At 35.4% G+C, this 23605-nt stretch overlaps 4 protein-coding genes and 1 long non-coding RNA gene across 6 annotated transcripts in view; 2 read left to right on the top strand and 3 right to left on the bottom strand.

Moving 5' to 3' along the window:
* Positions 1–6722: 6722 nt before the first annotated feature.
* Positions 6723–8014, top strand: LOC104809759 (probable beta-D-xylosidase 7). The gene is made up of 3 exons (XM_010535837.1): positions 6723–7164; positions 7613–7627; positions 8006–8014. The coding sequence occupies exons 1-3, from the start codon at positions 6766–6768 to the stop codon at positions 8012–8014; spliced, it is 423 nt and encodes a 140-aa protein (XP_010534139.1). The 5' UTR covers positions 6723–6765.
* Positions 8015–9208: 1194 nt separating this feature from the next.
* Positions 9209–11061, bottom strand: LOC104809707. 2 transcript variants are annotated; one of them, XM_010535761.1, is made up of 10 exons: positions 10873–11061; positions 10744–10800; positions 10569–10631; positions 10395–10487; positions 10223–10316; positions 10099–10149; positions 9915–9983; positions 9743–9843; positions 9563–9646; positions 9209–9297 (listed from the first exon to the last, which is right to left on the bottom strand). In XM_010535761.1, the coding sequence occupies exons 3-10, from the start codon at positions 10622–10624 to the stop codon at positions 9264–9266; spliced, it is 582 nt and encodes a 193-aa protein (XP_010534063.1). In that variant the 5' UTR covers positions 10625–10631; positions 10744–10800; positions 10873–11061; the 3' UTR covers positions 9209–9263. The 2 variants fall into 2 exon arrangements, with proteins under 2 accessions (XP_010534063.1, XP_010534062.1); XM_010535760.1 differs by having other exon boundaries at positions 9563–9843; positions 10873–11053.
* Positions 11062–13522: 2461 nt separating this feature from the next.
* The window catches only part of LOC104809706 (sulfate transporter 2.2), a 25423-nt gene continuing 15340 nt past the window's right edge, over positions 13523–23605 (bottom strand). The window contains exons 11-12 of the mRNA XM_010535758.1: positions 14227–14303; positions 13523–13866 (exon numbers count right to left, since the gene is read on the bottom strand). Of these exons, the coding sequence (XP_010534060.1) occupies positions 13714–13866; positions 14227–14303 (230 nt within the window). The 3' untranslated portion in view covers positions 13523–13713. The remainder of the gene's footprint in view (positions 13867–14226; positions 14304–23605) is intronic.
* Positions 16066–16512, top strand: LOC104809704. The gene is made up of 3 exons (XR_771200.2): positions 16066–16085; positions 16224–16276; positions 16366–16512. It is a non-coding gene; the product is annotated as an uncharacterized LOC104809704 (long non-coding RNA).
* On the bottom strand, positions 19682–21263 carry LOC104809705 (putative 60S ribosomal protein L30-1). The gene is made up of 5 exons (XM_010535756.1): positions 21167–21263; positions 20949–21054; positions 20762–20863; positions 19928–19996; positions 19682–19816 (listed from the first exon to the last, which is right to left on the bottom strand). Exons 1-5 carry the CDS (start codon positions 21185–21187, stop codon positions 19776–19778), a joined length of 339 nt encoding a protein of 112 aa, XP_010534058.1. The 5' UTR covers positions 21188–21263; the 3' UTR covers positions 19682–19775.

The following is a 23605-nucleotide window of genomic DNA, read 5'->3' as shown; positions in this document are numbered from 1 at the left end:
AAAAATCTAAACACAAATCCTACGTGTCTCCCCTGTCTCTTTTCCATTTATTTATTATATATTTTGCATGGCTTTGTCCGCATTACAAGGCGTACGACTCCTCGTGTCCTTTTTTAAAATATGAATTTGCCGATGGGCTCGTTACAAAATTTATCATAAATTGGTTTTAAATTGGTATTTGAATAATTAGACAACGACAACATGGGTCAACATTCTTGACTTTGGTTACTTGAGTATCCACAAAGGACACGAATGAAAAACAACCCTTTAAACCTCTTGTCCCACGGGGACCATCACTTTGCTGTTTCTTTAATCGGTTTTTAAATTCCATCCTTGTATTCTACTTATTATACATTCACACGATACACACATTCACATCTATTGTGTGTGTGTATATATATATATGTGTTAGACGTTATGATTTGAATTGTATTATTCTTATTGACGGCGGTTAGATAATAAAATGTTAAATTCTGTGAAGTTGAATTCTTGAACGCCCACAAGATGACCGATCGACCAAAATCGATAAGTATAATTTGATGCCAAAATATTTTCCAAATCGACAAGATTGAGAGAATAATTGGCATCAAAGATCTGGTAATGATTTAGTTACGTAACTTATATATTTGATTGCCAATGTATATATATTCGGCGGCCAAAAAAGGCACATATATATTCGTTTTCAAAAGTTAAAATTCGTGTTCGAGAAGTAAATGGGAACACGTGAAGTGAGCTCACTGACTTCTCATCCATGTTTTAATTGCTAGATTTTGTATTGATCATATTTCTAATGATGAAATATTTGACCGACTTCGGCACGCACATTACTTTGCAAGTAATAACCATATGTTTTTTTTCAATAAAAAATAATAATTTTTGAATATACATATATATATATATATATATATATAGTACGCGTTTAATGTCGACGATTTAAAAGAAAATGGTAGATGAGTTCCGTGATGTGACATTGTCGACCAGCCCATCGAAACTGTAATAAACGATTTTGATTAACTTTTGGAAATGCATGCTTTATTTGCTGCCTAACTCATTTTAAACTTCATTAATGAGGAAAACCCCCTAAAATTGAAACTTATTAAACCCGCCATAAAAGTCAGAGTATCTTCCTTAACAAGAAAGTTATTCGAAGGCCTATTTGATCGGGGGAGCCTTAACCATAACCTCGTTAATCAATAGATTATTTAATTAAATAATTAAAAAAATCAAGATTAACTTTTGGAAATGCATGCTTTATTTGCTGCCTAACTCATTTTAAACTTCATTAATGAGGAAAACCCCCTAAAATTGAAACTTATTAAACCCGCCATAAAAGTCACATGCTAAGCATATTTACCAAATTCTTGATGCATCTTTCCTTTTTTTTCCATTTTATTTTAAAATATTCTATCGTTATCTTTTGAAAGATGGAAATTATATTTTGTTATTTTGATTATAATAAATAGAGATACCGAGTGATTTAAGAAAAACAATTAGAAATAATTTGTTCTAGAAAAATGAGGGGGAAAAAAGAGTTTAACGAGGTTATGGTTAAGGCTCCCCCGATCAAATAGGCCTTCGAATAACTTTCTTGTTAAGGAAGATACTCTTTTTTCCCCCTCATTTTTCTAGAACAAATTATTTCTAATTGTTTTTCTTAAATCACTCGGTATCTCTATTTATTATAATCAAAATAACAAAATATAATTTCCATCTTTCAAAAGATAACGATAGAATATTTTAAAATAAAATGGAAAAAAAAGGAAAGATGCATCAAGAATTTGGTAAATTGCCTAAACTTTTTATACGTTGGAGGGATCTATCAATTAAGCCTAATAATAAAATGCACCACTGCATTTATTTTTTGGCACTCATAAACACCTTTAGTATCTGAATTTTCATCTTTTCCAACTGACATAATTTAAATTAGATCTCGATAACAAGATTAGTTATAACATTGTGTTTGTCATTCAACAATAAACTTATTATTATTATTTTTTTAAGAAAATAAACTTCTTATTATTTTTTTACTAATCTTGTTTCCTACCATCCAAATTCATTTTAATCTCTTTCAGAGTGATCGATATGTTATTTTGTATATTGGAATCAGATTAAAATTCATTTTGAATTAAATAATTCAATTTACTACGGTAGATTTCTAATTTCTGATGATATTTGGCATTCTTATATATTTTTGTCACTATTATTTCTGAATTATAAAATAAAATAATCAATTAGTTGCGCAAATCTAATATTCCATTCCATGCATGCGCATGGAGGCACTTCCTTCCCTCAAACCGTGTCTTCGTGGCTCTGTATTATTCGTCCACTTGCACCAATCACATTTTCGCTTTATATGCCTTGTTACTTTATTTTTAAAATGCCATTTGTTTATTCTAAAGTTTTAAATAATCAATTAAATTCTAATCTTCTTCTGTTTTGTTTTATTATTTCATTTTTTGTTCCTCTGCCAATTCAAGGGATGATTGAAGTCCCGAAGCTCAAATCAATATTTGGTCCCTTGGACACGACATTGGGCCATATCTTCACCTGCCCTTTTTTTCCCCTTCTCCGCTGTGATTTTGCTGTTGTCCTTTTCCGGCTGCATGTATTATTCGTAAAATTTCTTTATGATTATTATGGATGGAAATTTTGGGTTTTGGTTGAGTTATTTTTTAGTTTGAGTTAAAAAGTAAAACTATACCCACTCGACTTTTATCTTGGGTTTAGTTCGATTATTATTTTTTAACTCGGTTTTTATTTATAAAGAAAATGTAATTTTTGAAGAAATTTTCTTTCTCTGGATTATTTTATATTTGATTCAAGGTTTGTTTTATTCGAATTTTTCGGTTTTAGAAAATTTATACTCATTTGATATTTTTATATCAAATTTGACGTGGATAAAATCATGTGTTATTTAGCATGATTTTTGTTTAAGGAACCAAGTTAGAGTATGTTTAGTATTTCCCCCCATTGAGTATTAATTTAAATCAAGTGGAATTTTTCCTTTTATTGGTCAACAAACTTCCATATATACAGAACGTATAAAAACATCATTCTATTTAAACCACTTGAGAACTTCGATTTGTGCACTCAGCATCGCGCTGTGATGCAATATATGTGCTAATGCTATTGCTAAACCATATTATAAATCTCTAGAACTTTCCTACGTGTCCGAGACTTTGCACTATATAATCCATGGGCCAATGAACATATTTAATGTTGACTGCATGTGTATAATTATAAACATATTTAGGGGGTATAACGGCTGCGTGTGTATATACATTCAATGTACTAACTGTGGATGTCTTTATGTAATTTTAATGGTGAATAGGCGTGGCACGGAATACAATATCGATTAATTAAAACCCTAATGGTTTTGCCATGTGGAGACATGTCTTTTTTGATTCCGCAGAAAGATGGATGAAAGGTATACTTAACTATTGAGTTAGGTCTCCGATCGGCCTCCCCAACTTCTGACTTAACCTATTTAACCAATTTATTTGGTTTATCGTATTGTTAATCATGTGTTAAAAATCAATTCCTTTATAAAGTTTTGATGGTTATAAATATAATGTACATAGAACGGAGAGAAAACAAAAAATAATTTGAGATCACATTTTTTTTCTTGTATGCAATTTAATTTGAAGTAAAAATTTTGAACTCATCAAATATTGAAAGATGCAAACAAAAATATATAACAGAAAAATAAAATTATATAATCCGATACAAATCAAATAATATACCAAAATGATATAATGTAAACCAATTTTATATTATCGGATGCAAAATCGGTCAAGATCAACCAACAAACATAAACCGGAGTATACACATGTCAATTAATAATAAAATTCATGCCCGCTTAATATATAGAAGTAGCATAACTTACACTGAAAATATTGAAAAAATATTTTACATTCCTATAGAAATCACAGAAAAGAAATAAATGGAAAAAAAATTAGATAAACCCTAGAAATCCGAGTATAAACAAAATGTCCAATTATATATATATATATATATATATAAGTGTGTGTATATATATATATATATATATATATAAAGTCTGAAGTCTAATCTCTCACCTTAAAATGAGAAGTTCACAAAAAAAAAAACATGGGAGTTACGAAAGAACATAATATATTCTACATTACAAATTTACAATTACAGCGAGATCTTGCATTTCCAAGGAGGAAGTATTTTATTTTATTTTATGGAGAATATCCCCTAGAAATTGTACTTTGAGATCTTCCTTTATTTGGAGGAGGCATAAAAAATGTTATCTCGGTTTCCCAATAAGATGTGATAATTGCTTTATTCTTTACCCATTTTCAATTTAATTGGTGGATACATTTGTCCATTATATACCCCTTTTTGTCATATTCATCTAATTTTCTATAATATAGATCGAATTTCCAAATCACGTACTAATATTAATTACCATGGAGGTTGCATAAATAATCATAAAGTTATTTTTTCCTTGACTTCTCGTAGATGCATTCCATCTTTTATAATACTAAAAGGGGGGGGTGATTAAATACCAGTTATTAGTAATTACAATTCCATGCAACGCATATTTACTTAAACGAGTTTGATACTGTAAATAATTTGATAATAAACGGAAATATTTACTCTTAAAACAGTAAAACTTTCCAAAAACGGAAAGAAAAAAAATCTATGTGAAGCTGTAGAGACAACATTTTTTAAGGAAACCAACCGAAATAAACTAAACTAAGACTTTCGGTTGCAGTTTTTTGGTGGGCCTTACAACGACTGATTATTAATATTAATATTAATATTACTATGAACTAAAACTGGATTTCTTGGACAATTATTATTATTATTTTATGTCGTTATTATTCTTTTTTAATGATGGGACGTGAAATATCGGCCTGGTAATGCTCATTAGGGGCCCACAACAACTGCCCATAGTGCAAAGCCCACTAAGAGAGCCCACTTTATCGCTCCATATATAATATGTATGGGTGTATGTATAGTGTGCTCTCTGTTTGATATTTTAAGAGTTATATTTCGTTTCTTAGACGGAAAATTCGCAGAATGTGACTAAATACGCTTACAACTAAGTAAGAATATTTTCTCTGATATATTAGATTGAACTGTCGAAAAAACAAATAAAGATATTAGATCCGATCTGTCCTTTCAGGAGAATTTATAAAATACTGAAATAAATATGCGTGCGTGTGTGTGTGTTATATGCTTTTAACGATACCATAATATATATTATATAGTTCACACACACACACACACACACATATATATATATATTCGAATTATTTCGAATCTAAAGTTCACCCTAAACTAATTGTTTTATTCTCCAAATCAAGAAGTTAATCATTCGTTCCTTTGAAAATTCAAAAGTATGATTACCATTCATAATCAGAGACTTCAAATCTTCTGAACACTCAAGTTGCTTTTGATTCCTTTCATTGAAGAAGTAACACTTGTAAATTATTACAGACTTTTGTAAAAAAATTTTCATTAGAGCATATTGCATTTTCTGACTGATTTTGTTTTCCACGCTGAAGTGGAAAATCTAATAAATGCCATGTGAAATTGATTAATGAATTATGTAAACTCTTCTATAATTGCAACCCAGAAAGTTCATCATCTCAATGGTATACTTTGGCATTATAAAAAAAAATAATACCGGTTCATTAAATTAAAACATGGAATCCTAGCTTTATAGTTAAGAAAAAACGATGCACAGAAAATAAGATTCGTCTTTGGAATGACTTGCTCACGGTCTCAAGATTAGTTTGGACTTTCGACCCACCCGATTACCAAAAAAAGATTCGTCACCTTTGGGACAAAATGATGGATATAAAGCTTATGTCCCACGAGGGGATAAAAGAATATCATGCTCGGCTATCGGCTAAGGTATCCTATGACAATTTTTCTGCATAGGCGAATAAGAATATTCATAATAAGCACCGAATCAAACCTTATCTCTCATTCTTCATGAAACGTGATGAACAATATATATATATATATATAGTTTTATATAAACATTTATTTAGTAATTGTCTTTAAATTGTTTACACGTTTCTAGTAATTGTCTTTTTTATTCTTTTTACTCTTTCCACCTCCACGATAATTCCATTTTTCTGTTTAAAACTTTTCTAATTTTCTTGCATATACATTTTTATTTTTATTTCCCCATTTTCCCGTTTCATCTTCTTGTTCAAAGACGAGCTTTTTGAATAAATATTTAATTGCAGAAAATATTGTCCCCGTGTTGGATTAGGCCAGTGCCCAAAAAGCCCACATTGATACGCCCGAATGTCAATATTTGATTTGGGCCGATAAGCAGATGAAACCGAAACTAGATGGATAATCCGTCATGGATTTGCTTACTTTGCAAGTAATAACCATATGTTTTTTTTCAATAAAAAATAATAATTTTTGAATATACATATATATATATATATATATATATAGTACGCGTTTAATGTCGACGATTTAAAAGAAAATGGTAGATGAGTTCCGTGATGTGACATTGTCGACCAGCCCATCGAAACTGTAATAAACGATTTTTCCTCCGTTCTTTTTTATTTGTTATAGAATTCTTCACCAAAGACTAATCAAGTATGGCTTGAGCTAATGTAGAAACAAATCGTTATTAGAGTTTAATTAACAGTCTCTTGAATAAATTATTCTATGATAGCCCTCTAATCGTATTTCATAGATATTTAAAATCTCACTCTCACTCTCTCGTTTCTTCCCTCTCCCCAAAGCCAATTCCCTTCTCCAATGGCGAAGCTCCTTACAGTGATTCCCCTCTTCCTCCTTATCCTTCTCATCCGCCGCAGCGCCGTCGCAGCTCCGCCTCCGCATGCGTGTCATCCGTCCGACCCATCGACGAAGACTTTCCAGTTCTGCCGGACCGACATTCCCATAAGCCGCAGGGCTGGGGATCTGGTGTCGAGACTAACCCTAGATGAGAAGATATCGCAGCTGGTGAACTCGGCGGAGGCGATTCCGAGACTCGGTATTCCGGCGTACGAGTGGTGGTCGGAGGCTCTTCACGGCGTCGCCGACGCCGGAAAAGGAATCCGATTAAACGGCACTGTATCGGCGGCGACGAGCTTTCCTCAAGTTATCCTCACCGCCGCTTCCTTCGACTCCTATCTGTGGTATCGCATAGCCAATGTGAGTTCTTCTTTTTCGCTTTTCAACCTTTTTTTCTCCTTTTCTTTTGTTCTGTGTACTTTTTCCTTGTAAAATTACTCGTTTGAATTGCAAAATGTTGATGTTTAAGGAGAGAGAGAGAGAGAGACAGAGAGGAGTTCATAGAAAAGGTTTCCTCCTGTTTAAACTTCATGGGTTTCTTCTGTTTTAACCCAAAAATCTTCTTTCTTTGGGGAATTTTTGGTGGGACAATGCTAGCAGATAGGTCTGGGACATTACCAGTCAGCAGCGCCATTGATTGATTACCTTTAAATCAAAACTCAGATTCTGATCCAGTAGAACTACTTCAGTGATTTACTCCAGAAAATGTACTTGTGTTGTAGGAGAGATTACTTATACAAGTCTCTTAATCTTGATATATGATCACACAAGAATGTAGTAGTTCATCTTGTTGTTTCTGGTACAACAGGTGATTGGAAAGGAGGCATTATTTTATCAATTGATAAAAAAAATTATATCTTCATCTTCAATCAATAATTTCAATTAAAAAATCTTCGTCAAACTAATCAACTATTACAAAATAAACTTATAATCTTAATTTTTTTATTTTTTTAAAAAAAATATTAAACAAATATACTTAATTAATGATCTTATTAAACAAATCTTATAAACCCCTAAAAGGATATGTTTTTTAAAAAATATAGTCGGCGCTCGCATGTTGAAGTGGGCCTAGCAATTTATGCTGGAGTCTGCATCCTTTATGTGGGCCGAAAGTTGGGCCTGCTTTGTAAATGGGCCTAAGATTCTAACACGTGTTGGGCATACGGTGTTCGTCTTTGAATTCTCTGCTCGCATGTTGAAGTGGGCCTAGCAATTTATGCTGGAGTCTGCATCCGTTAAGTGGGCCGAAAGTTGGGCCTGCTTTGTAAATGGGCCTAAGAAAGTGATTCTAACACGTGTTACTTGGGCATACGGTGTTCGTCTTTGAATTCTCTGCTCGCATGTTAAAGTGGGCCTAGCAATTTATGCTGGAGTGTGCATCCGTTAAGTGGGCCGAAAGTTGGGCCTTCTTTGTAAATGGGCCTAAGAAAGTGATTCTAACACGTGTTGGGCATACGGTGTTCGTCTTTGAATTCTCTGCTCGCGTTTCACCATCTGTCATACATTCAACACTTCAGTTACGTTTGCAACTTGTCCGCATCAATACAAAGCAATTAATTACCCCAAATCCACAATAATTAATTACTTTCTTCAAATGTTACATGTGCCAGAACGTAACGGTTATAGCAATAAATATTATTTCTTTCTTATTTTTTTTTTGTAAAAAAACTTCTTTTTCAAGTTTGAAATATATGCTAATGAATATGATAAATATTACCTCATTTGGCAGTAATTACATACCATTGGTAATTATTATTATTTCTTTCTTTTTCCATTGTAATTCTTATCTCTTAGTGTGAAAAGAAAAGATTCCTACTAAAACATTCAATGTATTTTTATAAATCATTGGAAGAATATAAATTTATTGCTAATGAGCTATAACAAGTAAAAAATATGCAAATTTTTTTTATAAGAATTTATTACATTGAACATAGTCATGTTTTAAACTGCATAAAATGTAAATATTATATTCTACTATATATATTTAGATTGTCATGAATATTTTATACTGTAACAAGCTGTTATCATACACATACACAATCAATTTTTGTTGTCATTGCCCGTTACATCGTGAGTAAGTTGTACATACCATATATATGATTTACTTTCATCGATTTATTACATACACAAATACATATGCAAAAATATATATATATATTCAATTAATTTTGCTCATATTACACTAAATCATTTAATTAATAATTAAAAATAGATATTATTCTTTAACAAAAAATAGATATTATTGTACATGCATGCACCCAAGACTAATGGTGGACCCATCTTTACACCTATAAAAGGACAGGCTTGCGATGCACTTTGACACCACATCACAACGTAGTGTAGTAAACGATGTCGTTTAACAAAAACAAGGTTCTTGTAGTACTGTCTTTGGATTCGAAAGACATCAGAGCCACACGGATGCTTAGTTCCTCCCTCGGAATCGCCAAGTAAAGGTATATCTATCCTCCTTCCTTCCTTAATCTATTAGGTTTCCTGTACAGAGGGTCGAAATCAATATGAATTATGAACTATTAAGATGCTTAGTAAATATAAAATGACTACGATTTCTTTTGCATACAGGAAGCCGTTGGTGTTGAGGCAAGAAGGGTATGTAAAGGGTGGAAAATCAATGGTATACGAATACCAATAGTAAGTATATACGGTCCAAAAATGCAGTGTATGATCCAATACATGAAGGCTCATGGTCTTATCCTATATGGAAATTCCGAAACACAAAAGAAACCCGAGAGTTCTTTACCTTTTACCAAACAGCCTCAGATGAGGATCGACGGGCAGACCAACGCCTTCGTATATTGGATCATATACTGCATTTTGCGTTGGCCTGAAACACAATATTAAACCATGTTTTAGTTCGAGCTTTGTAACGATGCAGGCTGTATAATGAAATACGAATGGATTATCGTCCAAGAAACCGAACCTGTCGTCGAAAGGATTGGTCGGACCGAAGCTATCATCTTGAGGTCGAGATGCCACGGGTAGTTCTGCTCCTCTTGAGCTTTCTCCTTGCGAGACCATCCTCTGCGTCGTCAGATTCTTATATTATAGTTGTTCCTGATCGGACATAATAATTTTTGTGTGGAGAAAATTACCCTTCGTCTCGATGATTCTCCTTGCTCAAATTGATCCTTGTAACCTCGTTGTCCTCCGAGGATTCCTCTCTGCATTAAAAAAAATATATATATATATATGTGCAGATTAGATGTAAACATTATAAGAAATTGTAAAAAAGTCCAAAGTAATAATAATAAGGTTAATTGGATGTTGTCGACTTACATCTCCGTTATTGTTTCTTGATGACGTTTCAACGAGGTGGCCTCCAATTTCCTGTTTCAAGATCATTGTACCAAATCAAAGTCTCGCCAAATGATTTTTCACAAGATGAGAAAAAGAGTTTCACCTGAATATGCGTATATTGTTGTTGGCGGCCAAGTGCAGAATACCGAAAACTCGTCCGAGAAGGCTGATTGATCAGTCCTTGTGTGTTCTGCAACCTAAAATGATGTTCCAAGAAGATTATGAAACATGTTTTTTTTATGTGTATTCCTTAGTTCACCGAGAGAGTTTAGTACCCGGTTGAGGGTAAGAGCGTCTGTGATGATCTCCTCGGCATTGGACCCATCAAGCTAGGTGCTACAGAAGCTTGGATTATCAGTGCACATGTTCTGCATTCGGTGAAATCCATCATCTAACTTTGAATTCAACATAAACATCTGAACTGTATAGTTAATTTGTTTCATGTTTACCTGGGGTTTACAGCTTGCTGTGAATGGCCATGACCATATAAAGAGTGCATCCTCATTGCTCCACTTTTGCAGGATAGGCAAAGAGGAGAAGAGTTATAGTCAGTCAGATTCCCATCAGGGTTTTCTCGATTCTTTCCACGAGAAGAAGAGCTGTGGAGGAGAAGAAGCGTTTTACCTGGTCGACGCTCGGACTGTCCTTAACGCAAGAGGTTCTTGGTTAGGCTGTGAAGACCTGTTAAGAATATGTCAGAAACATATATAGTTGTTTCAACGTTTTGTCGATCCCAAAATCGATTTCAGCCACCTTAGAAATGTCGGACGAGCTGCAAAATCTTGCGGAGGTAATGGAAGGAACCGATCTTGTTGTCTGTATACAAGAAAGTTCGATGTTTCAGTGCGTTCGTTTTACGTGTGACCGATCGGATTTAACAAGAGTAAAAGTGCCTTCCTCTTGCCTGTTGTTTGTAATAAAATCCCCCATCTGGTTAACAGAAGTGTGTAGATTGCTTGACCTTGGAATCCTAATACCAGATAGACACAGATTATGAAACAGTGGTTCCAATGCATGTTTTTGTCTTTGTAAGTGTTGGCATTATGTTTATTCAGGTTTCACATGATGTGTGAAGAGAGCTTTACCGAGTTGCAGGGGGAGACACGTTACGAGGATCCTGCCGTTGCATCTGCATGTCGATACAAGAGTTTAACAACATGATCAGCAATAATAATAATAACAACTCAGTTTTAAACATATCATATGATCTCACCGGATTCCGAGAAGGCGACGGGTCAGCTCCTCTCTGATTATTCGTCGAGAAATTACGAACGAGTTGATCATATACCGTGCTACGCGTATTTTCTTGATGCATCCTGCATCATTAGCAGTGGATTTGATCTTTTTTGTAGTATATAACTAAAAGTCGCCGAGTTTTGATGGTAATAGAGAATGGCCATCCATACGGTGATGGTTGAGGCTGTGCTTGGAAGCTGTTTCGGGATTCAAATGCGTTGAATCGTCGTTTTTGTCGATAATTCCTCATCTGTGTCATCACTACATAGTTCAAGACTCGATCTAACGAAACTTTGTGTGCGAAAATGTACTTGAAAACGATTCATACCATTGTCGTGTCATGTGGATAAGTCGCCATTGTTGGACACATGACAGGTTGTTGTTGTTGTTGCATTTGCTCTGATGGTTGCTGCGGAATCTCCAACTGCTGTGTTGTCTGAAACGGGAAATTAATCAGAAACAATCAAAACTCATTGATCATAGAGATTCTTTTAGCCAAAGTTATCAAATATGTCATTCCTCATACATACCACGTTAGGGTAATCGGAAAACGGATCGTAAGCCTCGGCATCCATGTTTGGATTCTCCGGTGACGTTTGGTTATGCTGTGAAGAGAGACTCGTGTCGCTTAAGACGGGAATATGATAGTTTCCGGTAGGTTTTTCGCTCTCCATTTCCGACACCTTCAATGAACGGTTTTCTTGACAGTCCTGTTTTACAACAAAAAAAAAGCTCAAAGCATGAGAGACTCAAGTTGTTATTATTATTACAAGACAAAAGAACATACAAAACTGAACTCAGTTTCACTAAAGGATCTAGTTTTTCCTTTTCTTTTCCCTTCGCTTTGATTTAGTAAATGCTGCAGCCGATATTGATTCATACGAGCCTTGTCAGAACAGCGATGTGAACGTGAAGGAAACGAGTCAGTTTAAGGGAAAAAACACGATACCATGGTTCAGGGGAAAAAAGGGAGCTCAGGAGAGGGGATGGAGGGCAAAGGAGTGAGGCGGCGCTGCGAGATTTCCGAGGTTTTTGCGAGTGCAAAATGTATTCCCTTTAAGATCCCTTAAATTGGAATTCTGCAGAAATAAGTAAATAAGTTTTGGATTTGATGAGTTGGGAAATACAACCATTCTTGCCCTTTTGAGTAGCATGAAACTCTGGTAAAATCAGCATATATGGATTTCGTCGAATCCATTCATTGCACTTGGAAACGCTTCTCGTCAATCCACACGGCCGAATGTTCCACACGTATGAAAAGAACGGTAAATGCACCGAGATTTTACTGTCAGATTTATATATAAATTGATACACAAGAACGTGTACACATGAACAGACAAACAAGCATATATGTAACGGAAATATCATGTATGGTTATGAATGTCATGCGTGTACAAAATGTCAGACACTTGACATGTAACATAATGTCAAGACACCGTATATGACAACCTCGGACCTCAATATATAATCAGGATGTTTGTTTGGCCACAGTGAGGTTCAAAGTGCAGAATCAATGCCAGGACAAGCGAAATCGTTACAGCTACATAAACTAGAAAAGCTGCCCCAGAGACAAGAAAAAGAAACAGATTTTCCTCCCATGAGCAACATCATAAAGTAATTTGTGTGTTGTGAGAAAGAGAGAGAGAGAGAGAGAGAGAGAGAGAGAGAGAGAGAGAGAGAGAGAGAGAGAGAGAGAGAGAGAGGAGCTGAGATTAGGTATCCCTTCTTTGTTTGAGCTCTTCGACATCATATGTCAAAGCGGACGTGATGCCCGTCGGAGTTGGACGACATCCTTTGTCGCAAACGCATAATAAACGGTGTCGTTTTAGGTTGAATAAAATCCATGTGAAGATTTTCTATAATTCATTAGTATTCATAGGCCCGTGGGCCTTAGATTAGAAGCCCATTGATTATAAAGCCCGCAATCATCACTTTACTGTACAAATCCTGAAACTGAAATTTCTGAAATACCACATAAATATTCAAATTAGTGTAAAAATAATATATGAATTATCTAAAAATTGTAAAATTTATAATCAGTCGTTTGACGGGTCCAGTGGCAAATTATCGGTCGTTGGATTCCTACACTTTTTATTTTAAATTTTTTTCACATTATAATTTTGAATACCAATGTGAAAAATAGATAGTCGATTTAGATAACTAGAAATAAATCAACGTTCGCAAATCAATCATTTATTTGAAGCACGTATATACTCCGATACAGATTCGCCGATGCACATCAACTAAAGGTTGATCTATTATACATCATCCAGAGACATGACCCTGCATATATATATACATATATATGTATATATATGTGTGTATATATTATATATATATAAGTACTTGTACAAGTGTTTAACAGATATCGTGAGACGTAGATGTGGGCCGAACGTAGGAGTCAACGGCTTCTCCTACGGTAAAGAAAATGCTTTGTTTCTGCGTTCTCTCTTCGAATTTTGTCTGCTTCAGTTTGTGAAGCACTCTCCATCTCGGATTTGCTATCACTAACTGCAAAATCATATATATATATATATATATATATATGTATTCAGTTGATCATTCCATTATATGCAAAAATTTTCATGCTTATGACATTCGATAACATTTAAAATAAACTGCAGAAAATTAGTTAAATAATCTATATGTGTATACATATATATTCGAAATAAGCAGTTCTATGTTCATTTGAAAACTATTTTTTGAACTATTAAAAGACAAGAATAACCTTTGAATTAAACGCTAAAATAAAATATATGTCCTAATATAATGGTCAAAACTACTTCGAAAGTTACACAAATGCTATTTTACCAAACAATAATTGAAACTATAATATGTCAATAATTGCGTATTAAAGTTTTTTTTTAATACCTGTATACTTTTGGAAATGAGCCCTTTCTGTATTTGTTCAATTGCAATCAGTCCTGACGTGTCAACGCTCATCACCCCTGCCATTTTATTTTGGATAAAGAAAGAGTCAAGCTTCCGAAACTAAATTTTAATTTTGTTTAATTAATTTATTTATATGCCCAGGAAAAAAAATAAGTTTCAAGAAAATGTCATATTGGAAAAACAAATGAAGGATAGATGCTTACAAGACATATCAATGGTAACAATGACAACAATGCAAGCCCCAACGCGGCTTCTTCCATGGTGGTTCAAGTGAATGCTACAACAGATGACAACAACAAGGTAGGAATGTTTTCGATTTTTCTGAGGTTTATATCTCTTTGGTTTGTGTTGGAATTACTTGTCTCTTGATGGGTAAGAAGCATGTGAAGGCGAATTATGATTTCTCACACAACCAGGTTGAAGCAGAACCTTCAAGCAATGATCAAGATGAAGGCCGGGTCGGTGATAAGGTACACTCGCTATACTCTGTTCTCAATAACTGATCACAATCCAAAGACGGTGGAAGTGAGATCGAACTTTGTTTTCATATGCCTTTTTGGTTAATAACACCACTTGTGTTCCTCATATCTTACCTGTCTATTGAGGGCGTTATCAATTCAACAATTAGTAGGTTTCGGTTCTAAAAGTGAACAAATTGAATCATATATAACCCTTCTCTTATCTTAATCTCTAAGGTGGAAACGTGGCAATTGTTTGTCCATTATATGAATCATATTTTCATACATGCGCAGGCAGAACGTCGTTTGGCTCAGAACCGAGAGGCTGCCCGCAAAAGTCGCCTGAGAAAGAAGGTAACGAAGATTCGACGCATGTGAGGCATCCCTCGGTGGAACTTCTTCTGCTCCTATGTATAATATACAAAAAGCTTATTGCTATGTTGTGTCTATATACCCCTGTAGGCCTATGTCCAGCAGTTAGAAGAAAGCCGGTTGAAGCTATCGCAGCTGGAACAAGAGCTCGAGATGGCCAGACAGCAGGTGAGGTGAAGCTTGTTATCTTTGTTGTAATTTACATGTTTCATAATGACCCAGCGATTGATTTTTCTGGTCAGGGATTATATGTAAACAGCTTTCTTGGACCATCTGGGAACATGAACAGAGGTTGGTGATTTCACATAGAATATCCAATTGAAGAAAATGCTACAGTTAGTCATTTCAGTTTCTGAAATCTCTTACTTCTCCTTTGCACCAAGAATTCATCGCCAATGAATTTTTTCAGGTATTGCTGCGTTCGAGATGGAATATGCACACTGGTTAGATGAACAGAACAGGCGGGTTAGCGAGATCAGAAAAGCGCTCCAAGCTCATATAAGCGACATAGAGCTCCGTATGTTGGTGGATAGTTGCTTGAACCATTACGGAAATCTCTTCCGTATGAAAACCGATGCTGCAAAGGCTGATGTCTTTTACTTGATATCGGGAATGTGGAGAACGTCAATGGAACGGTTCTTGCAATGGATTGGAGGCTTCCGCCCGTCTGAGCTATTAAACGTAATCTTCATATTCACTCAAGGCATTCTTCCACCATTATCTTCCAGTCTTCAAGAAAAGGCACTTCAATGGTGTAAAATGCCCATTTCTTCTGAACAGGTCGTAATGCCTTACCTCGAGCCCTTAACCGATCAGCAAATCTTGGAGGTGCGTAGCTTACGACAATCGTGTCAGCAAGCGGAGGATGCTCTCTCTCAGGGCATAGATAAACTTCAGCAGAGTTTGGCTGAAACCCTAGTTCTTGAACCTGTTGATCCCGCTAATCACGGTGCTCAAATGGCTGCAGCACTGGGAACCCTTCAAGCTTTAGGAGGTTTCGTGAATCAGGTAAACCCTAAAAAGCATCATATTCTTCGCATCCTTACAGTTCAAAAGCATCATATTCTTCGCATCCTTACAGTTCATATCACATTTTCATATGACTCTTCTCTGTATATATATCTCTCTTTTCTCACTGTCTTGAAGAGTATCCATCTCTTCATGTTTCATCCATCGAAGCTTATAGGCATTAAACTGAGGTACAGAACTTGAGAAACGTGAAGATAAAAACAAGAAAGCTCGTCTCTTTATATGTCATGAATAAGCGATCAAAACTCTACTGGAACAGGCTGATCATCTGAGGGAGCAAACCCTTGAGCAAATGGAGAAGACGATGACGACCGGACAAGCAGCTCGCGGTCTTGTCGCTTTGGGCGACCACTTTTATAGGCTTCGTGCTCTCAGCTCTCTCTGGGCAGCTCCTCGTCCACGACAACCCACTTGAAGACGAAGTGTTTTTGTAGAAGAAAATTGTCTTGTGAATTTATTTATTTTTCTTACTATTTTTATTTTAAAAAAAATTATGGGTTTATTGGATTCAGGTGGGAGTGAGACCAATCATGAGATCTGTCACTCTCTCTTGTCTTTATGGTCATAATATGAAACGAGTCTTATTGGGAAGCTACCTAAGCTAGCTGTACTTCATCTTTCTCCGTACCCCTCATTTATTCCCCTTTCTGGCCTCTCCATATATCGTCTGTATGTGTATATGTCTGTTGACTGTGCCCCTACATGTATATACACACACCCTCAATTATATATATATATACACCCAACCATATTTACCCGAGACATGTGATAAATGTTTACATATAATAAAACTATTAAGATACATGCATTCATGTATATGGAAGGCAATATGAAAAGTTATTATTTTTGTCTATAAATGTAAACATCTTATGATATGATATGATAAGATAAGCATATTTTAAGATATTTACGGAATATTAGCTGTTGTGTGTCCGCACCACTTCGAAATAAGTAACAATTATTCCCATATTTTTATCATCTCTTACAAGGTAATTGATCACCTTTCCTTATATATATTTTGGGTCCAAAACTTTCATTCTATCCACTCACCAACTTCATCTTCTCCGATCAAATCTAAGATATTCCAAAAAAAAAAAAATTACTCTACGATTTCAGAGAGAGAGGGAGAACCCTCTAACATTTTATTTTGAGATTCAGCCATTTCTCAATTCTCTGGAATTGAAATATTTTTCTTATGAAGAAGGAAAAATAAGCTAAGAGCTAAATTTAACTAAGAACTGGTCTGATCTCCGGAACTTGCATGCCAAGAAAACAAGACTTCAAACACTTCCCCCCCTGCGATCCTCCGCCGTCGCCCATCTCCGCCGCCGCATGATCAGCCACCGACGGAGACGACATGATACCCCCATCATCACCACAACCTCCGTGGGACCGAACCTCGTCGCCATCCAGGACAACCTCTTCATCATATTCATCGTCATGAGCAACATCATGATGATGATCATCACCGTCATCGTGGACGTCGTCTTCGTCATCGTCATCGTCGTCGTCGAGGGGAACAAGCTGGAGAGTGAGACGACCGTTGGATCTGTGAGCTCGGAAGTACTCGTGGTGACGAACCTTCTCCTCCCGCAATATCAGCCGTCCATCGCTTGTGTAGACACGTGTCAGCACCCACGGCATGTGCGACGGATGATTCCCCGTCCGAGCCAACCCCGAAATCGGCGGCGGAAACTCACGCGCCGCCGCAGACTTCTCCTCCTTTCTCCGGCACGGCGGGGGAATATTCCGGTCCGGACCGACGAAAATGGGGTCGTTCTCGTCGGAGAGGACATCGAAGCAGCTCTCGGTCCCGATGTAGTCTCCGATGGCCGAGGAGGAGGAAGATGACGTCCGCGACAGCATGGATGATGCCATCCCGAGTGTTCGGTCGCTTTCATTGTGACAAACAGCGAGATGCTTGAGACCCATCTGGTCTGAATCCATGAATTCGGAGGAAAATTCTTTCTCCATGGCGTGAAATAAACAGACCGCAAATATTATTTTTTTCTGGTTTTTTTTTCCCTACTTCTCCCCCAATGGAGCTAGAGTTGCATGGGGAGACTTAAATAAGGAGACAGCTAATAGAAGGTGACGTCATGGGGAAGATGGGGAGATATTTTGAGAATCTGAGACATTTAAGCTCTCGACTTAATGTTTCTGCCTGCAAATGGGCAATCAATACATGTAAACTTAGCCTCCGATTTCACGGTCGGAAATACAAATCCAAAGGGTCCTGTAGAAATTAAAATCGCATGCATACAAAATTCTAATGCAAAAGTAACAGTTACCTTATATGATAAGACAATAAAAAAATACCACCAACCCCGAAACCAATATTCATCGTTGAAAAAATTCTCTGTGAACAAATTTGGTTAAATATAATCAACACACAATAACGTAACTTGATTTAAAAAAAAAAAAAACTGATCACGAAGGATTTGTTGAGTTCGTATGTAAATCACATAACATATATATATATATGTCAAAATACTAACCAAATAAGCAAATAAAAAATTTACAATCAAACCCAAAACAGATTGAATGTATTTGCCAACACGATCACGAAATCAATCATACGATAATCAAAATGCGTAATTAAATTAATCAGATGATTTACCTGGATAATAACGATTGGGAGATTGAAGACGAACATTTCGTTATGCGTCTTCTTTGTTCTCTCTCGCTATCTCTTGCTCCCGTAGTCACAACGATGCAAAAGAGATTTGAAATCAATCGGAAACAGAATTACTTGATTAAAAAAAACATAAATTTGATTAGGTTTTTAGAATCTCAAAGGGTGAAGATGAAGAAGAAATGTTGTTTTGGATTCAAGGGGAATAATAAATAAAAAGAAGAAAGGAGAGAAATAAAATGCCCATAATTAGGCGAAGTTGAGGGGATTTATAAGATTAGGATGTTAAACCAAGTCGGTGGAACTGGCTCTTTGCTGTTCATCCTTACCCTTTCCTAATTTCTCGGGGTTTTTTTTATAATAAAATCTCCATTGATTTGGTTTGCTAACGGAAATGAAAAAAAATATATTTTAAAATCACCGAATTTACAGGCAATATTTTTGTTATTTACGATTTGTATATAATTTTTCTTCCTTGTATCACTAAATCACATAATAATCAACGTATGCCTCACTAATTGAAACAGGAAACAAGTTCGGAAACTTTTTAAATTAATTTAATCAATTGTTAAAAGAAACATGACTGATAAACAAATTGGACCGTGGATAAATTAAAAAAAAATGTCTAATAGTCGTTCGTTAACCTTTTAAAAATATCTTCCAATAAATGTTTTCCGTATTAAAACATATGACTTATATATTCGTATCCATTTTTTTCATTGTCACATTAAATTTTGCATATTCTAAAATTCAGATTTTTTTGGATACTTAGATTTAAATTTACATATCCTACCAAGTTCATAACTATACCATATATTGTGATTATATACACTGATTTTGTTTGGGCGAATCGCTCAAATGTGCAAAAACATGTTTATCTTTCCTTTTTTTGGGTACAGTTCCATTAAACAAAAAACTGGCAAAACAAAGAACCTCTGAAGGGTAATGAAGAATTGTGGGTATAACCAAAATTTAGAAAAGCAAAAAGACAAAATGTTGTTGCAAAGGTACACACAACTGAACTAAGTTTGGATTCACTGATCACCGGGGAGTGTCTTGATGATGTCCGAATCACCTGAAACAAAGCACAGTCATATGATAAGTCACCCATAAGCATTATATAGCTTGATCTGAACCGTCAGAGCTCCGCCGACAAAACAGAAGGATATCAATAATGGCGCATTACCCGGGTCGACGATGCTGAGGCAAGATACACGGAAGTACTTCCCGCAAGCTGTACCAAGATCGACGTTATCTGAAACAGATGGAGGGAAGAGTCAGGCAAAGGAGAAGAAAAGGGATGTGCTTGAATTTGATAAGAACAAGATTCCTTGAATTGTAACTTAGGCAATCTCAAGGAATAGCATTGGTCTTTGCCCAATATCAAATGGTACCATGAATCTATTACTAGATTATGAAGTACAAACCCTCAAACAGAAGTAATCAATAGCACGATAAGATCAAAGATGGACATCGGTTTCGACGATTCCGGAGTTCTGATGTATAAAGCACAACAGACAACATCAGCAGAAACAAACCGGTTTTTTCAACATCAGAGGAAGCGCTCGTAAAAATTTCAAGTGACTCGAGGTGATTAATACTAAGAACACAGACATAGGAGACTTGATCTAAGGAGCTGAACAACGACAAGAATAAAACACAGGCCCAAATCCATGGAAAAGCTAATTCAAAGATCACACACTCCATAGATGCCAAATTCAACCTCATCAACCAGATTAAACATACCCACAGTTTTTACAGTTTCTTGTATCTGTATCAGTATGGTATATGCAACCTCATCAACACGATAATACGTACTCAATTTCTACAGCTTCCTGGCATCTGTGATTAGTACGGTATATGCAAACACTAGAACAAGCAACACATGCATTTCCATTACGAATCCAGAAAACCCATGAAGTAAAAAAAAAACAAGAACAAAGTATATAACAGAGTTATTCCCAAACGTCTTCTAAATCTCTAAGAGATACAGAAATGGCATCGAAAGAGGAAACCTTACTTCCATTGTAGTGATGGACACCAATTTTGGCGAGCATAGCGTAGTACTCAATCTCCGACCTCCGCAATGGTGGACAGTTGTTGGAGATAAGTATCAATTTCCCTATCACATCACGAAATTACCCAATTTTTTTTTAAAACAAAGAAGAGAAAGCATTCGAATTCAAAGATGGTTCGAGAGAAATCACCCTTTGAGCAGCGGAGAGTTTTGAGGACAGACTTGTACCCGAGAGTGTACTTGCCACTCTTCATTACAAGAGCCAATCTGCTGTTAATTCCCTCATGGGACTTCTTCTGCAATTACCCACAAAAAAAGAAGGAGAAATCTTTCGGTGAGTAATCGGAGATGGAAGAAACCCCAAAAGATGAAAAGGGGAAAACTTTGAATTTGGGCATGGAGAAGTACCGTCTTCTTGGCCGCCACCATTGTAGCCGGAGATGAAGCCGAGGCCAACGAAATGCGAAGAAGAAGAAGAAGAAACACCCAAAGAGGCAGAGCGCCGCCGGCTGGGTCCTCGAGCTTTTATATACAGAGACGTCTGTATCGTTTTAGGGTTTCTGCTTTATGATGAATATTCACTTTTCCTGAATTTCCAGTTCTACCCATCCTCTGTATTCATAGTTTTACATATTTATTATTTTCGATGAAAATCTAAAAATACACAAAACAAAATCGAATATAGATTACAATAAAAATATTGAACTAAAAATCTTTTCATATTAATAAAGAGGCATAATTAGATAAATATGTTATGTTCGGTTCCTTTTTTATGAAAAATATTGTATATTCGGTAGGACGTTGACGTTAATGATTAGGGGTGAACGTTTCGGTTCGGTTTTTTGGAATCGAATCGAAAAATACGGTATATTTTTATCTGAACCGTTCTAAATTCTCGAACTTATTTTTGAAAACTGAATTTTTGGAATTGAACCGAATCTAATTTTAAAAAATTCTGAAAAACTAATTTTTTTTAAAAAAATCTATCTTTTTAAATAAATAATGGAACTGAATCAAATCGAAATTGAAACTGAACTAAATATAATATAAAACTAAATTGGTATCTATATTTTGTAAGACAAACAATATAGCAAAAATATCTTTACTTTGCTACAAAGACTTCATAACATACCTTTCAAAACCCTAAAATTTTGAAAAAAAAAAATAAAAGGAACAAAAGACATAATTAACCTTTCAAAAAAGTAACTTGATACACTTCTCCCACTTACTTAGTCATTTTAAATTAATCTCTCTCGTTCTACACTTTGATAACTCTCCATTTCTTTCTTAACTTTCTCTCTCTACTCTTATCTTTCTCTCAACTCTTCCATTTTCCTCTTTCTCATTTTATTTTTACACATAAAAACAAACGAAAAATGATTATTTCGTTGAACATATCTTCACCGCCGATCTTATATCTTCTTCTTCGTATGTCGGTCTAAGCCAGAACAAATGACAAAACTGAAGGTAAGTTCATTAATATAAGAGATTGGTTCGATACATAAACTTTGTGTTTTGAGTTTGAGTTTTATGATTTTTAAAGTGAATCGTGTGGTTTTTGATGAAAATGAGATAGATGCATAACAAATATGTCGAAGAATATGCAAGAGACGCATAATGAAACGGATTGACGACGAAAACAAAGGTATGTCACATTGGTTACACCGTTTAAAATTTAATTTTAGTCGCACTGGTCATACAGGTCACATTGGTCACACTAGTCGCACTGGTCACAATGGTCTCACTGGTCACATTGGTCACACTAGTCACACTGGTCACACTGGTCACACCGTTCAAAATTTAGTTTTGGTCACACTAATCACACTAGTCACACTGGTCACACTAGTCATACTGGTCATATTGGTCACACCGAAAATTTTTAAAATTCATGCGAAAAAATTTATATTTTTATGATGGAGGGAATTTTAAAATTTTTAAAATATTTAAATTTTTTCCTAGGAAATCGAAAACTGATGTTCTCTCTCTTCTCATTAATGTTTCTGCAATTAGGGGTCTACATCAATGGGTATTATGAGAATAACATAATTATAAGGGTATTTTTTGAAGTCGTTTTTTTTCTTCTTTTTACATAGGTAGACACTGAAGTCTTTGTAGCATAATAGAGGTATTTTTGATAAAACCTCTTGTAAGACCGAATCTGAACCGATTCTCGAAACGTCCGCTGGATTATCGACATGAATTGAAAAGAGAGAGAAATGTATGGAAGGTAATAGATTTTTGATGACTTGTGACATATGCAGACATCCCTCGGAAAATGAAATGCCAAAAATAAGAAAGCGACAAAGGTCATTCACATTCGGCTCTTTCTTTAAATCTCTCATTGTTCGAGAAAAGATTTAGGGTCACGACAACAAGACGTTTCTTTGATATCGCTTTCTTTCACAAAAGATGGAAAGTACCCAGAAAATCTCAATTTCAAGTATTTGCGATCCACGAAATGATAAATCAAGATATATGGTATCCATTATAATGATGTCCAAACTTTCGTTTAATCTTAGAGGTAGGTTTAGTTAGTTTGATGCTTTATAATATGGTTGGGGTTAGTACTTGTATAAAAACTATATACTATATGTTTTTCTAAGCATTTACTGTGTCGGATAACTATTAAGGGAAGGTGCTCGGACCAAGACACAATCAGGAATCAACCACACACAGCGAAGCACGCACTCATTGCTTGCCCAAAGCTCGACACGACATGCTCATGCCTCAGTGGTCTTCTTGATTGTTCGATCAAACATTAAATTTTGGTTTCTTTAGTTATTGGTCGGTTTATCGAGTATAGCATGTATGCGCATCCATATATATATATATATATATATATATAGT

The sequence above is a fragment of the Tarenaya hassleriana genome, unplaced genomic scaffold (genome assembly GCF_000463585.1).
Source record: "Tarenaya hassleriana unplaced genomic scaffold, ASM46358v1 Cleome163, whole genome shotgun sequence".
Taxonomy (NCBI): domain Eukaryota; kingdom Viridiplantae; phylum Streptophyta; class Magnoliopsida; order Brassicales; family Cleomaceae; genus Tarenaya; species Tarenaya hassleriana.
This window is presented reverse-complemented; position numbering and strand designations above follow the sequence as displayed.

Coding starts and splice junctions, on each gene's coding strand:
- LOC104809707 (XM_010535760.1), bottom strand. CDS start 10,624: ATGAGGATGCACTCTTTATATGGTCATGGCCATTCACAGCAAGCTGTA. Junction 10,150..10,222: donor AACAATATACGCATATTCAG/GTGAAACTCTTT, acceptor ATCTTGAAACAG/GAAATTGGAGGCCACCTCGT. Junction 9,298..9,562: donor CTGAGGCTGTTTGGTAAAAG/GTAAAGAACTCT, acceptor CCCTCTGTACAG/GAAACCTAATAGATTAAGGA.
- LOC104809759 (XM_010535837.1), top strand. CDS start 6,766: ATGGCGAAGCTCCTTACAGTGATTCCCCTCTTCCTCCTTATCCTTCTC.
- LOC104809705 (XM_010535756.1), bottom strand. CDS start 21,187: ATGGTGGCGGCCAAGAAGACG. Junction 20,864..20,948: donor AACTCTCCGCTGCTCAAAGG/GTGATTTCTCTC, acceptor GTGATGTGATAG/GGAAATTGATACTTATCTCC. Junction 19,997..20,761: donor TGTCCATCACTACAATGGAA/GTAAGGTTTCCT, acceptor CATCTGTTTCAG/ATAACGTCGATCTTGGTACA.